The sequence below is a fragment of the Hyaena hyaena genome, unplaced genomic scaffold (assembly GCF_003009895.1).
Source record: "Hyaena hyaena isolate Hyena2069 unplaced genomic scaffold, ASM300989v1 scaffold_92, whole genome shotgun sequence".
Lineage (NCBI taxonomy): Eukaryota > Metazoa > Chordata > Mammalia > Carnivora > Hyaenidae > Hyaena > Hyaena hyaena.
In genome coordinates, this window is record NW_024080723.1 from 1,140,667 (window position 1) to 1,154,128 (window position 13,462).

The following is a 13,462-nucleotide window of genomic DNA, read 5'->3' on the forward strand; positions in this document are numbered from 1 at the left end:
GCTTCTGTTTCTTTCAACTTAAAAATAACTATGTGTATCCTACAGAAAGCATTTGTGTTTAAGTGACTTTAAATATCACTTGGGGCCATCATAAATCTTAATGCTTAGGGGCTGGCTCTTCCTATCCTGGTTTGGCCATTATAAAAGACTAAATAACTGGGCAAATCAGGATAAACCTTAAAGGGGCTTGAAATTTGTTCAAATTAAAATCTTTGGAATGTTATCAAGTTATATTAAAATAATCCCCTTGAAAGAAAGATTTCAGATCTGTATGAAATGCCAGAGAGAATAGATTTTCTTAGAAGTCAGTTTTATTACAAAAAATAATGTCAACCTAAATTTTCAGAATTCAATTTTGTCTTCCTTTTAGCTATGCTCCATTGAAGTAACTTGTGAATCAGCCAGTGTGATGGCTGCAACACTGGCTAATGGTGGTTTCTGTCCAATTACTGGTGAGAGAGTACTGAGCCCTGAAGCAGTTCGAAATACACTGAGTTTGATGCATTCCTGTGGCATGTATGATTTCTCTGGGCAGTTTGCTTTCCATGTAAGTAATTGTTTAATCTTAATTTTCTACTGCAAGAAACTAGTCTGGACTAGTTCTTTTAAAAATACAGTTTGAACTTTGGTTCTAAACCTGCACATTAATTTTTGAGAGAGACTTGTTTTCAAGGTTAATTTGTTACAGACTTGTTAAGGAATAGAGTTAATTAGGCTACCCAGTATTCTTAAGAACTTGGAGTTTAATTTATAGAACCTCATCACTTCTACTTGTAAGGCATTCCAGTGTGCAAGGTTAGTACAGACTTTCTCTACTTTTTCTTGTTAATATAATTTAGCATTATGATTACATACCTTAAAAACTGAGTTCAGAAGGAGCACATAATTGGGATGTTTAACACCTTTGGCTATAATCATAGATATTTTTAAGCACTTAAAGATATTTAAGTTAACAAAAATATACTCTTTAAGTTTACCTCTTTCTGCTTATGTTAAGACAGAATTCCCTAAAAAAAATTTTATTTGAAAATTTTAGAAGAGAAAAATAGATGCATTTAATGTTACCCACTACTCAGCTTCAATAATTATCAGTACCTGACCAGTGTTGTTTTATCTTTATTCCCAATCCTTATCATATAGTTCAGTATGTAGTTCTAAATAAGGACTTTAAAAAAACCCCATAGTACCATTATTGACATTTAAAAACATAAAAATATTTTAATTTTAATCTTTAATATTATCAAAATATTTAGTGTTCACATTATCTGGATTGTCTTATAAATTACTATTTTATAGTTTATTTGACCTGGGCTACAAATAAGGGTCATGTGTTATGATTGGTTGTATCTCCCTTTATTATTACCTTTTAAATGTATGTTCTCCTTCTTGACCTCTCTTTTCTTGCTATTTTTTGTTGAAAGAATAGGGTCACTTGTCCTGTACAGTTTCTCACAGTCTAGATTTTCTTTATTACATCCATACTGTTGTCCCTTGTATCTTATATTCCTGGGAAATTGTTTTATCCCTTTAAGGTGATATTTTTTTTCTTAGTTTTGTGCAAGATTACTTCTAGCAATTGGTATTTAATATCTGAATGTTAGTAAGCCATCAGTGAATATTGCCCCGATGATATTAATTTTATCTTTTTATTACAGTTACTATCAAGTGTTATATAAGGTGAACTTAGATGTTTTGAAGAGGATTAATTTGAATTACCATCTTATCTCTGTTCCTCAGACAATTCTCTGACAATATACCACAAAATCTTTTAATAAGATATAATTTCTCATTGTTTTTTAGTCATAAAATATTTTTTGAAAATAACTTCATACTTTAATACGTTCATTATAGAATTAGCAACTCTAGTCCAGTAGTGCCAGGGTGGCTCAGTTGGTTAAGTGTCCCAACTCTTGATTTTGGCTCAGGTCATGATCTTGTGGTTTGTGGGTTTGAGCTCTGCATCAGCATGCTTGGGATTCTCTCTCTCTCTCTCTCTCTCTCACCCAAGTGCATGTGTGTGCTGTCTCAAACTTGAAAAAATATATATGTAATCCAAAAGAATTAAATAAAAAACATGCATAGCCCCACAATTCAGATATAATCTACCTTAATTCTTAGAGTGTATCTTTGCAAATATTTTCTATATTTAAATATATCTCAACTGTTTTATAAGTGTTTTCTCATTTACTGTATTATAAACATGTTAATAAATACTTATCTACAACATTTGTAATGTTAGAATTCTATATATACTATACCATAAGTTTTAAACCAATTCCCTGATTGTTGGAAATGATTTTTCTTATTTTAAGATGTTAACAAGAATATCCTTTTTTCTTTTTCTTTTTTTTTTTCCAAATTATTTTCAGGTTGGTCTTCCTGCAAAATCTGGAGTTGCTGGGGGCATTCTTTTAGTTGTCCCTAATGTCATGGGCATGATGTGCTGGTCTCCTCCTCTGGACAAGATGGGCAACAGTGTTAAGGGAATTCACTTCTGTCATGTAAGCATATTTTCTTAATGAAAATAATAATCATATAAGTGGAACCATCCAGTGATTCAAATTTTTAAATTTTAATTCCTGTATAGTTAGCATACAATGATATATTAATTTGAGGTGTACAATATAGTCTTTCAGCTATTCTATACATTACTCAGTGTTCACCATGATAAATGTTCTCTTAATCCCCCCTCACTTATTTCTCCCATCACCTCATCCACCTCTCCTTTCTAGTACCACTAGTTTGTTCTCTATCGTTTAGAGTCTACTTTTTGGTTTATCTTCCCCCCCCCCCTTTGTTTTGTTTCTTAAATTCCACATATAAGTGAAATTATGTGGTATTTGTTTTTCTCTGGCTTACTTTGCTTCGTATGATACTCTAGATCCATCCGTGTTGTGGCAAGTGGCAAGATTTTATTCTTTCTTATGGCTGACTAGTATTCCATTGTTTATACCTATACCACTTTGTTATCTGTTGATGAACAGTTGGGCTGTTTCTATAGTTTGGCTATTGTAAATAATGCTTCCATAAACATGGGGGGGTCCATATATCCCTTCAAATTAGTGTTTTCGTATTTTTTGGGTAAATAGCTAGTAGTATGATTTCTGGATTATAGTAGTTCTAGTTCTAAAATTTTTTTTAACTTTTTAAGGAGCCTCCATACTGTTTTTCCATAATGGCTGCACCAGTTTGCATTCGTACCAACAGTGCATGAAGGTTCCTTTTTCTCCATATCTTCAATGCTTGTTTCTTGAGTTTTTTATTTCAGCCATTCTGACAAGTGTCACATTCTGATGTCTCATTGTGATTTTGATTTGCATTACCCTGATGAAGTGATGTTGAACATCTTTTCATGTGCCTGTTGACCATCTGCATGTCTTCTTTGGAGAAATGTCTTTTCAGGTCTTCTGCTGCCCGTTTTTCAATCTGATTATTTGTTTGGGTGTTGAGTTGTATCACTTCTTTATATATTTTGGATACTAACCCTTTATAGGTATGTCACTTGCAAATATCTTGCCTCATTCAGCAAATTGGGTTTTTTTGTTTGTTTGTTTTGCTTTTGTTTCCTTTGCCTCAGGAGACATATCTAGAAAAATGTTGCTATAGCCAATGTCAGAGAAATTATCGCCTATGATCTCTTCTAGGATTTTTATGGCTTCAGGTCTCATATTTAAGCCTATAGTCCATTTTGAGTTGATTTTTATATATGGTGTAAGAAAGTGGTCCAGTTTCATTCTCGCATGTGGCTGTCCAGTCTTCCCAGCACCCGCTTGTTGAAGAGACTGTCTTTTTAAACCATTTCATATTCTTGTCTCCTTTGTTGAAGATAAATTGACCATATAATTGTGGGTTTATATCTGGGTTTTCTATTCTGTTCCATTGATCTATGTGTCTGTTTTGTGCTAGTACCATAATGTTCTTATCAGAACACTACAACTTTGTAATATAAACTTGAAGTCTAGAATTGTGATACCTCTGGTTTTGTCGTTTTTGAGATCACTTTGGCTATTCAGAGACTTTTGTGGTTTTATAAAAATTTCAGGATTGTTTTAGATCTGTGAAAAATGCTTTTGGTATTTTGATAGAGATTGCATTAAATCTATAGATTGTTTTGGGTAGTATAGAGACATTTTGATAATATCTGTTCTTATAATCCATAAGCATGGGATATCTTTCCATTTCTTTGTGTCATCTTTAATTTCTTTCATCAGTGTTTTATAGTTTTCAGAGTATAGGTCTTTCACCTCTTTGGTTAAATTTATTCTTAGGTACTTTATTTGGTGCAGTTGTAAAGATTGTTTTCTTAATTTCTGTCTGGGGTTTCATTATTAGTTTCATTAAATGCAGTGGCTTTCTGTATATTGATTTTGTATTTGTGACTTTACTGAATTCATTTATCTGTTCTAGTAGTTTTGGGTGTTGTCTTTAGGGTTTTCTGTATAGGGTATCATGTCTTCTGCAGATAATGAAAGTGTTACTTCTTCCTTACCAATTTGGATGCCTTCTATTTCTTTTGTTGTTGATTGCTATGGCTAGGACTTCAGTACGATTTTGAATCACAAGTGGTGAGAGTGGACATCTTGTTCTTGACTTTAGGGGAAAAGCTCTGAAGTTTTTCCCCATTGAGTATGATGTTAGCTGTGGGTTTTTCATATTATGGCTTTTATTATGTTGAGTATGTTGAGGTATGTTCCCTCTAAACCTACTTTGTTCAGGATTTTTATCATGAATGGATGTTGTATAATAATGATCATATAAGTGGAACCATCCAGTGATTCTAGTTTTTTAATCATTCCAGTAGTTTATTTATTGTTGGCGTTCATCTGGAACGCCTGCCCATCTGGAAGCTACTGGGTTAGCTGTGGAAGTACTCATAGAGGATCTTTAAATTGCTTCTTAGCTCCCAGATACTCATCCCCACAGGAAATTAACATTTGTTTGATGCTGATACTTTAATTGTCATGGTTGTTTCCAGAAAGGCTCAGCAAAAGTTATTAAACTTGGAAAGGTTTAAATTTAAAGCCAAATATAAATTAAGATTATTATAGTTTATTATATTATTGTTAATCTGCTTGTTTGCATATCTTTATCCATAAACTATCTTGAAAAGTCTCTTTTTTTGCTGACATATGCACTACAAAGTAAAATTGTTTCTACTCTTGATTAGTTCAGTATTTTATGGTGTTACTCAAGTCTTGCTTATATTTCAGCTTCCAGTTTTATGTAGTTTATTACTTTGTAGACTCTGTTTCGATTTACTATAATTTTTCTGCAAACTTTTTTATATTTTACTAAAACTAGAGAATGGCATTAGATGCTTATAGATTGCAACCAGAATATTTATTTAGATTTTTGTGGTGCTGTATGGTTATTTGATAGAATAGTTCCTTCATATGGACTGTTAAGTTAGGCCCGTTTTATAGGAAATGAAAGAAACGATTTGAGTGGTTGAGCTCTAGGATCATGCTAGTAAGCAGTGTTCTTAAAGTTTTTATCCATGTCTTCACATTTCTGATTTTGGTTCTCTTATTGATACATCATGCTGCTTTTTGCAGTGGTATTTTCCATGAGATAGTAGTTAAGTTGCACAATATTAGTGTGATTTGTTGAAATATGAAAAAAATACCCAATGAATAGCTAATTTCTTATACCTGTTCTACTTACAGGATCTTGTCTCTCTCTGTAATTTCCATAACTATGATAATTTGAGACACTTTGCAAAAAAACTTGATCCTCGAAGAGAAGGTGGTGATCAAAGGGTAAGCAAAATTCTTATTTAGATTATTATGTAATATTTTTCTAAAAGAGAGAAAATGAGATTCATCTGTTTGTTAGTGGCCTCATCTATTTGCTAATCACAAATTGAGTGTACACAAGTTATGACATTTTCATCCTGGATTCAGGAGTATGTAGGTAATAATGCTTTTTTATTTAAATTTAAACTGGTTAACCTGGCAGCAGGGCTCTCCACCTACCCACCCATTTTTCTGCTATTCTAAGCAATATTTTAAAGAATTATTTGTTTAAAAAAAAGAAGGAATTGATTCTTTTCAAAGAAAACACTTTGGAAAGTGTTACATGCTATAAGAAGAAATCCTTGTTTTATATTTGTCACTTGTAGTCTTGAAGTTTTTTTTTTTTTTTTTCCTTTTTTTTTATAGTTTATTTATTTTTGAGACAGAGACAGAGCATGAGTCGGGGAGGGGCAGAGAGAAAGGAAGACACAGAATCTGAAACAGGCTCCAGGCTCCGCGAGCCGTCAGCACAGAGCCCGCCACCGGGCTCGATCCCATGAACCATGAGATCTGACCTGAGCCAAAGTCAGACGCTTAACCAACTGAGCCACCCAGGTGCCCCTTGAAGTTTATTTTTCCATGGATGGATATGTAAATAGGAAAGGGAATATAGTATTAGTGAAAGACCTTACAAAGCCTCATGATAAGTTTTATTGGCCACTAGAGTTGAAATTTTTTTATAAAAAGTGTTTAATTCAGAATTCTTGCTACTCTTAAAGTAATATTTATTTATTATCATTGTTTTTGGCTTCATATTATTGCACATATATACTTCTTTTAGTGCTAATATTTAAGAGTTAGGACTTTGAAGAACAGTATTTTTTGTCTTCATAATTGTTCACTGGACCAAGGACTTGTTTTGAGTTTTAATTAAATTCCTTTGCATCCTGTCTAGAAAATGTTTATAGTAAATAAATACCTCATTAAACTTGAAGCTAATATGAAGCACTTATAAGCAGAAAGTATTTTCAATGCATACTAAGTAAATTTTCCTATTGTTAGTTCCAATCAAATAACTTCTAATAATATGTGAGAATTAGGCAAAGCCAACAGAATAGAAACTTCCATGGGAGTCAACATGAGTAACATGGAACAAAACATCAGATGGTGGTGGGTGAAAATGTTAACAGATTTTAATAACATTCATTGAAAAATACCGTTTTATAGCTTGGACCTTTCTTCACTCAAGTGCACTAATAAATTATGTATGTTGCTTGAACAACTAGCATTCCTTTGGACCATTGGACTATGAAAGTCTCCAACAAGAACTTGCTTTAAAAGAGACAGTATGGAAAAAAGTGTCACCTGAGTCAAATGAGGACATCTCTACAACTGTAGTATATAGAATGGAAAGTCTGGGAGAGAAAAGCTAAAGAAATGGGTTCTAGTTTCAGAATGTTCTTCATTTAATCTTTCAACCATCTTTAGCTTTTTTGCATACTATAAATATTTATTTGAGTTTTTTGTGTTCTCAATCTTGGGTGCTGGAGCCATAAAAGCTTTTTGCCTTTTAATCTTTGTGTAAAGACTATAGATTAAAAGATGGATTTGTTGGTCTTTAAAAAAGTATTTATAAATAAGTAAAGCAAATTTGCTTTACTTTTAAAGACACAAAAAGGAAAAATTCCTTTAAATTTTTTCGTGGTGTAATTAAAATTTTAACTTAATCTCCATTTTAAAATGGTAACAAATGTAATTTTTTGGTTCTAAAACCCACACATTGAATTCATAAGTTTCATTACATTTTGTGTTTTCTTTCCCAGTTTTAAAATTGACATGATGTCGATAGAGGCAATAGAAAGTTATTTCTATGCTAAATACAATAAAAAGGCAAAATTAATTAATGAATCCCAAATCATTTAATATAGCGGTAGATTATAAAATGAGCTTAAGCTTACATTTTATGCCATTTTTAGTGATAAATTGGCTTTACATTTTTAAAAAATCATTTTAAATTTTATCAAACCCTTAAAATATAAATCATCTCTGCTTTTTTTACTTTGCAACTTCTTTGTGTTTTGTCAAAATTGTCATGTACAGGAGTGTCTTATGTTACTAGAACATTCCAGCCAAAGAATTTCAGAAGTAGGATAATGACATGTTTCACTGTTAAAAAGCTATAATGGTTACTCAGAAGGAGCAACAGTGAGTGTCTTCAAGTGAAATGTTTACCTGAACAATTATATTTTCGTATTATTCACGTTAGTTTTTCTATGTTATATTTAAGTGTGAATGGTGAATCTTGGGTTTTAGTTTTTAATATTTTTATTATCCTAGTAATTCCACAAATGCTAATGAATCTTTTATGATAAATTATAATAACATCTCATAAAGTTTGTTCTATTTGAACTCTATAATTTTAGAGTACTTAGGAAATGAATTCAGTCTAATAGTAGTAAGTATGCTACTAAAATATGTTAGATCTGAATCCTTTTGTTTGGTTATAAAAATGCAATATTGAGAATCAAAACTTGTTTTTAAGAGAAGGACTATTTTGGATAATTTACAATGTTTAAAGTCTGTCTTGGCAAAGTGATTGTAAAATTCTGTAGGACCTATTCACACTTCTTCCTTCTTCCAAATCACTTTTTGGTTTTCCCCACAATTCCCCATAGCCACAAGGTATTTTTTGTTTTGTTTTGTTTTATTCATTTTTAAACTTGTAGAATTTGGAGGGGTAGAGATGGGGCCTGGGACCTAGAAGGATACATGATAGTTTTGTAGTGTCATTGCATATGTGGTAGATAGATCACATCTATAAAAATAAATATAGTAAAAAAGATTTCACTGAGTAATTTAGATACTAGTGCAAATGTAAATAAGGAAAACCTGATCAAATGATGTCTTAAGCTTGAGAACTGTGATAACAGAAAAAGAAATTACCTTCCAAAGGTGTTGGTCAAAAGTTTTGGGGGCTAACATATATTTAAATAATTACATGTTCAGCTTTAGAGGATATTACCAAGGATTTTATGGTTACTTAAATGTTTCTCTAATATACAAATGCAAATCTAAGTGGATGCTTCTACTTTGGCCATTTACAGGGGTTGAGTGGTTTTTTGAAGGCCTAATCTCTGCAACACCTTTAAGCAGTATCATTTGTATTATCAGTTCCACCAAAGCCATTTGCAGTTTGGGGAGCTCAATGTCTTAATTGATAGATTGGAAAAAAGGCTTTGCTTTTTCCCTGTGCTCTAAATTGGTACATTTTACCATTTCATTTGGAGATTGGTTTTACTTTATAAAATGAAAATTAAATGTTTCCTATTGTGTCCTATGTACAGATCTCAAAATTATGTTGTTAATTTGTAGCTGTGTTTACAGAATCTTTTTAAGGATTCACATCCAGAAATTTTTGTAGGAAGGTATATAAATGGAAGAAGAGGGAAGATACTGTGAATAGGTCCTGAAACTTTACTTTGGAAAAAAAAAAAAAAAGGAAAACCTTTGCCAGATTTAAGAACATTCTTTAAATTGATTCCTTCAGTATTTTTAATATCTTTTCAAATAAAGTTCTTGAAAAGTACCCAGTATTGTGGATTTAATGTTTCATGCCATTACTGATTCTTGATATTCAAGCATTTAGAAGCTAGCACATTTGTTTTTCTTTTTTTTCGTTATTAACATTTCGTTTGAAATGCGTATCTTTCCTGAAGTACTTTATTTTTAGCATAAATGTTGTGCATTTTATATTAGTGTTTGGATTAAAACATTTGTGTTATTTAGCTTTCTTTCATTTGCTTTGTATATTTAATAATGTACCTTTTATTTTCCAGTATGCCTACATTTTGTATTGTACAATAAATTTATTTTAAGCTGATTTTATTGTTTTTTTTTTTTTTAAAGCAACTCTGGCATTTTAGGTACAACAAATAGTTGGAATTTTAACTTAAAAATAGTAAATCTTTTGAAGATACTATTAAAATGCTTTAGATTTTTAATTCTGAGGTTGTTTTTGAAGACATACTAGAAATACTCTCAAAAGGGCTTCATTTGATTTTTTTTTTTTTTTAATAGAGTTGGTGAGTTTTTTGAGGGAGAGAACATTTTTTCTATTGGTTGTACTAGAAGTATTTGAATAAAGACTTTTTTCCCAGTTTTTTTTTTTGTTGTTTTTCCATTTGACAACTTAAAAAGTCTACCCTATTTGCTGGTTTGCTGGTTCTGCTTTCTAAGGAAGAGTATCACTGGTGTTACTCACTGTCACTGTTCTGTCTGTTCTCTCGGATAGGAAAAACATTGCTAAATCAGAAGAAGAGTATCATAGTATTACTTTAGAATTGTCAATCACGGTAGAATTTATATTAAATGGAATAACTATAATGCAGAAATTCACCTTATTTACTTTTTAAGGAAATTAGTTTTCAGAAGGAACTTAATATACTTCCACAGCATAGTCCAAAGTGTAATGAGGTTCCATGCATTGTCAGACGTATACAGTACAGTTGACTCCAACATAGGTTTGAACTGCATGGCTCCACTTATATAACAAATTATAGTAGAGTACTGTAATTTATCTTCCTTAGGATTTTCTTCATAACATTTTCTTTTCTCCAGCTTACTATGTAACATACAAAATACGTTTTACCCAACTGTTTGTGTTCTTGTAAGGCATCCAGTCAGTCAGCATCAGCTATTAGTAGTTAAATTTGGGGAGAGTCAAAAATTCTATGCAGATTTTCAACTACATGGGGATTTCAGTGTCCCTAAGCCTTTCCATATTAAAGTCAGCTGTATTTAAAATTTAAATTTTACTGTTTGATCAGATTTAGCACTTGATCCAGCGAAGCCTTCCCTAATATATATTGTAGAGTTTTAAGACAATTTGAAAGGGAAATACCATTGTTTATAGGATTTTATATTCATCTATGGAATTTTTTTTTATAGTTCTTTTGGGATTAGGAAATGAGTTCATGTGTCATGATATATTCAGTATGTAATGATGTATGATTGCTTACTTTTAAAGACACACTTGGAATTTTTTTGTTGTTTTTAATCCATTTAAAGCAAAGGAAGAGGTGACTCAGAACTTCGTGGTCTTGGTCTGACAATGTAAAGTTTTGTAGGCATGTACGTATGTGACTGATAGTGATGTGTCAGTCTATACCCTGATGATTTATATATAATGGGTATATTATATACATATATGTTTGTGAGTATATTTGTCTATCCATTCACCTGTCCATTCATTTATCCATCTATCTTCTGAAATTCAGTTCTTTCCACATAGTATGTTATGTATAAATAGTTCATTATTTTTTTCCTATTCTGAATTTTGTCATAAAAGACCTCTTCACATTTTTGCTGTCCCAAAATTTATAAAATATGTAATGTTTTACTTACTCAGTTTGACTCTAAAGATTTGTGTTTTCTTTTGTTGTGCCCATTCACTGCTTGCACTGTCAGGGCAAGAAAGTAACAGAGGGAAAGGAAGAATATCAAATTTCATATGGAAATTGACTTTAAAGTAGTTTCCAAAATTTATTATAAGGAAGGATTATAGTCAAGTAATGTACTTCTCATTCTGACAGTTTATGGAATAATTTTATTCCAAAAATTATACAAAACTTTTTATTTTAAGAATGTGCTTTACTATTCATTTCTGAAAATTTCAAATTCTGAAAATTCAAGAAAACCAATCTTGAAAATGCTAGAATGTAATTTTTTTAAAAAACACAAAATAATTTCTGCTCAGTTCCTTTACTGTTTCATATTAAATGTAGTATTTACATTCTATGGTATCACTAAAACCAAACATTAGAGAGAGCGCTATTATGATGCATCATGCCCCGTCCTTCAGATTTTCACTTGGATTTATTCAGGATAGACCTTATCTTAGTCCATTCTCTGGCATGGAGTTCAAAAGCAAAATTAGGGGTGCCTGAGAGGCTCAGTTGGTTAAGCATCCAACTTTGGCTCACTCAGGTCATGATCTCACAGCCCGTCAATTTGAGCCCCACATCGGGCATTGTGCTCACAGCTCAGAGCCTGGAGCCTGCTTGAGATTCTGTGTCTCCCTCTGTGTCTCTCTGCCCCTTCTCCACTTGTGCTCTGTCGTACTCTCTCAAAAAATAAACGTTAAAAAAGTGAAATTAAACAGGAAAATATATTCAAGTATATCAAGTTCAACTACTTGTTTATTTTATCTCAAATTGTAACATAGTTTAAACATTTATTTCTTACACTGCATAGAAATGGGAAGAATTTAATTAGACTGGAAGAGGTTCTCTTCTCCCTTCTCCTGCCCAAGTAGTTTATTGAAGTAAATACCATACAGACTTGAAGAAATTTAGAGTTACAGTCTGTTTTAGTTTAGTTTTTAAAACTACTATAAATTATAAGCATCTCAAACAAAATTTATCCAACATAAAACAGATGGCAAAACTTGATTTTTTTAGAGTCCTTAGCTTCTTAAATAGTGATAGAAAGGTACTTATTTTTTAGATAGAAGAATGTGCAAAATATGTAAAGCCGATGTTGACTAAACGTTTATAATAGCTTTCCAGTCAATTACATTAACCTTTAACTAAAATGAATAAGATACAAATCAGCACTTGAGTACATTACTTTTTTTTTTTTGGTGGTAACTGTGGTAGTTTTTGTATAAATTATAAAACTTTTTTGTTGAGAACTGTTATGTATTAGGTAAATTAAAAAAAAAATACATGAGTCTTGGTGCCAAATGCTGTGATGAACTCTACACTGTTCAGGATGGAGGCTCATTGGAAAGAGTAATGAAATGACACATTTGGGCTGTTGATCTCATAACACCATTATTAGACTTTCAACTCTAAATCTCAGTTACCAGCAGAAATATTTTAGTTAAATCTCAATGATGAAGAACAACTTGATTTGCTTATTTATTTTTATTTTGAGAGCAAGAGAGCATTAAGTGGAGGGGCAGAGAGAATCTGAACCAGACAAGGAGCTTGATCTCACAAACTGAGATTATGATCTGAGCTGAAATCAGGAGTGGGATGCTTAACCCACTGAGCCACCCAGGTACCCCCTGGTATATTTATTTTTAAGCCAGATTCTAATCTGAGGATATGATTCTTCTGGAGATAGTAGTAGTATTAAAAATAATGATTTTTTTAAGTATTTACCTTGCTGAAATAACTCAGATGATTGAAATTATCTATATGAAAAGCCTAGCTTTTATGATTTTTTTGATGTTTATTTTTGAGAGAGCACACGTGTGCACGCGAGCAGGGCAGGGACAGACAGAGAGGGAGACATAGGATCTGAAGCAGGTCTGTGCTCAGAGCAGAGCCCAATGAGGTGCTCAAACTCCTGGAACCATGAGATCATTACCTGACCTGAAGTTGGATGGTTAACTCACTCAAGCCAGGTAGGCGTCCCGGAAAGCTCAGATTTTAAAGGAAGAATTCTTACTTGAGATAATTTTAGATTTGTTTCTATATTAACATGTCTAGCAGTTTTTGTTTATATAATGAAAATCTCTCTGCTCAGCAGTTCCACTTAGAATCCTGATTTATAATTTTAATTCATATTCTGTAAACAGCTAAAGAATTTATTTTTAAAACGTAGTTCAACCTTTCTAGGTCTTTGATCTTTCATTTACCATAATCTTATAATTTATTAGAATCCCATAATTGAGATTGAAAGCAGTTTTAGAGTTTATCTGGTACAAACTCCCACTTCAG

The 13,462-nt window shown here is 31.9% G+C and overlaps 1 protein-coding gene across 3 annotated transcripts in view; it reads left to right on the forward strand.

The window, feature by feature from the left end:
- Positions 1-13,462, forward strand: part of GLS (glutaminase) — an 83,707-nt gene that overhangs the window by 44,525 nt on the left and 25,720 nt on the right. The window contains exons 12-15 of one of the 3 annotated variants that reach the window (XM_039234689.1): positions 371-547; positions 2,370-2,501; positions 5,667-5,759; positions 6,963-7,039. In XM_039234689.1, coding sequence (XP_039090620.1) covers positions 371-547; positions 2,370-2,501; positions 5,667-5,759; positions 6,963-6,992 — 432 coding nt within the window. In that variant the 3' untranslated portion in view covers positions 6,993-7,039. Of the gene's footprint in view, positions 1-370; positions 548-2,369; positions 2,502-5,666; positions 5,760-6,962; positions 7,428-13,462 lie in introns of those variants that run through there. The other 2 variants (XM_039234688.1, XM_039234687.1) reach the window with 2 other exon arrangements.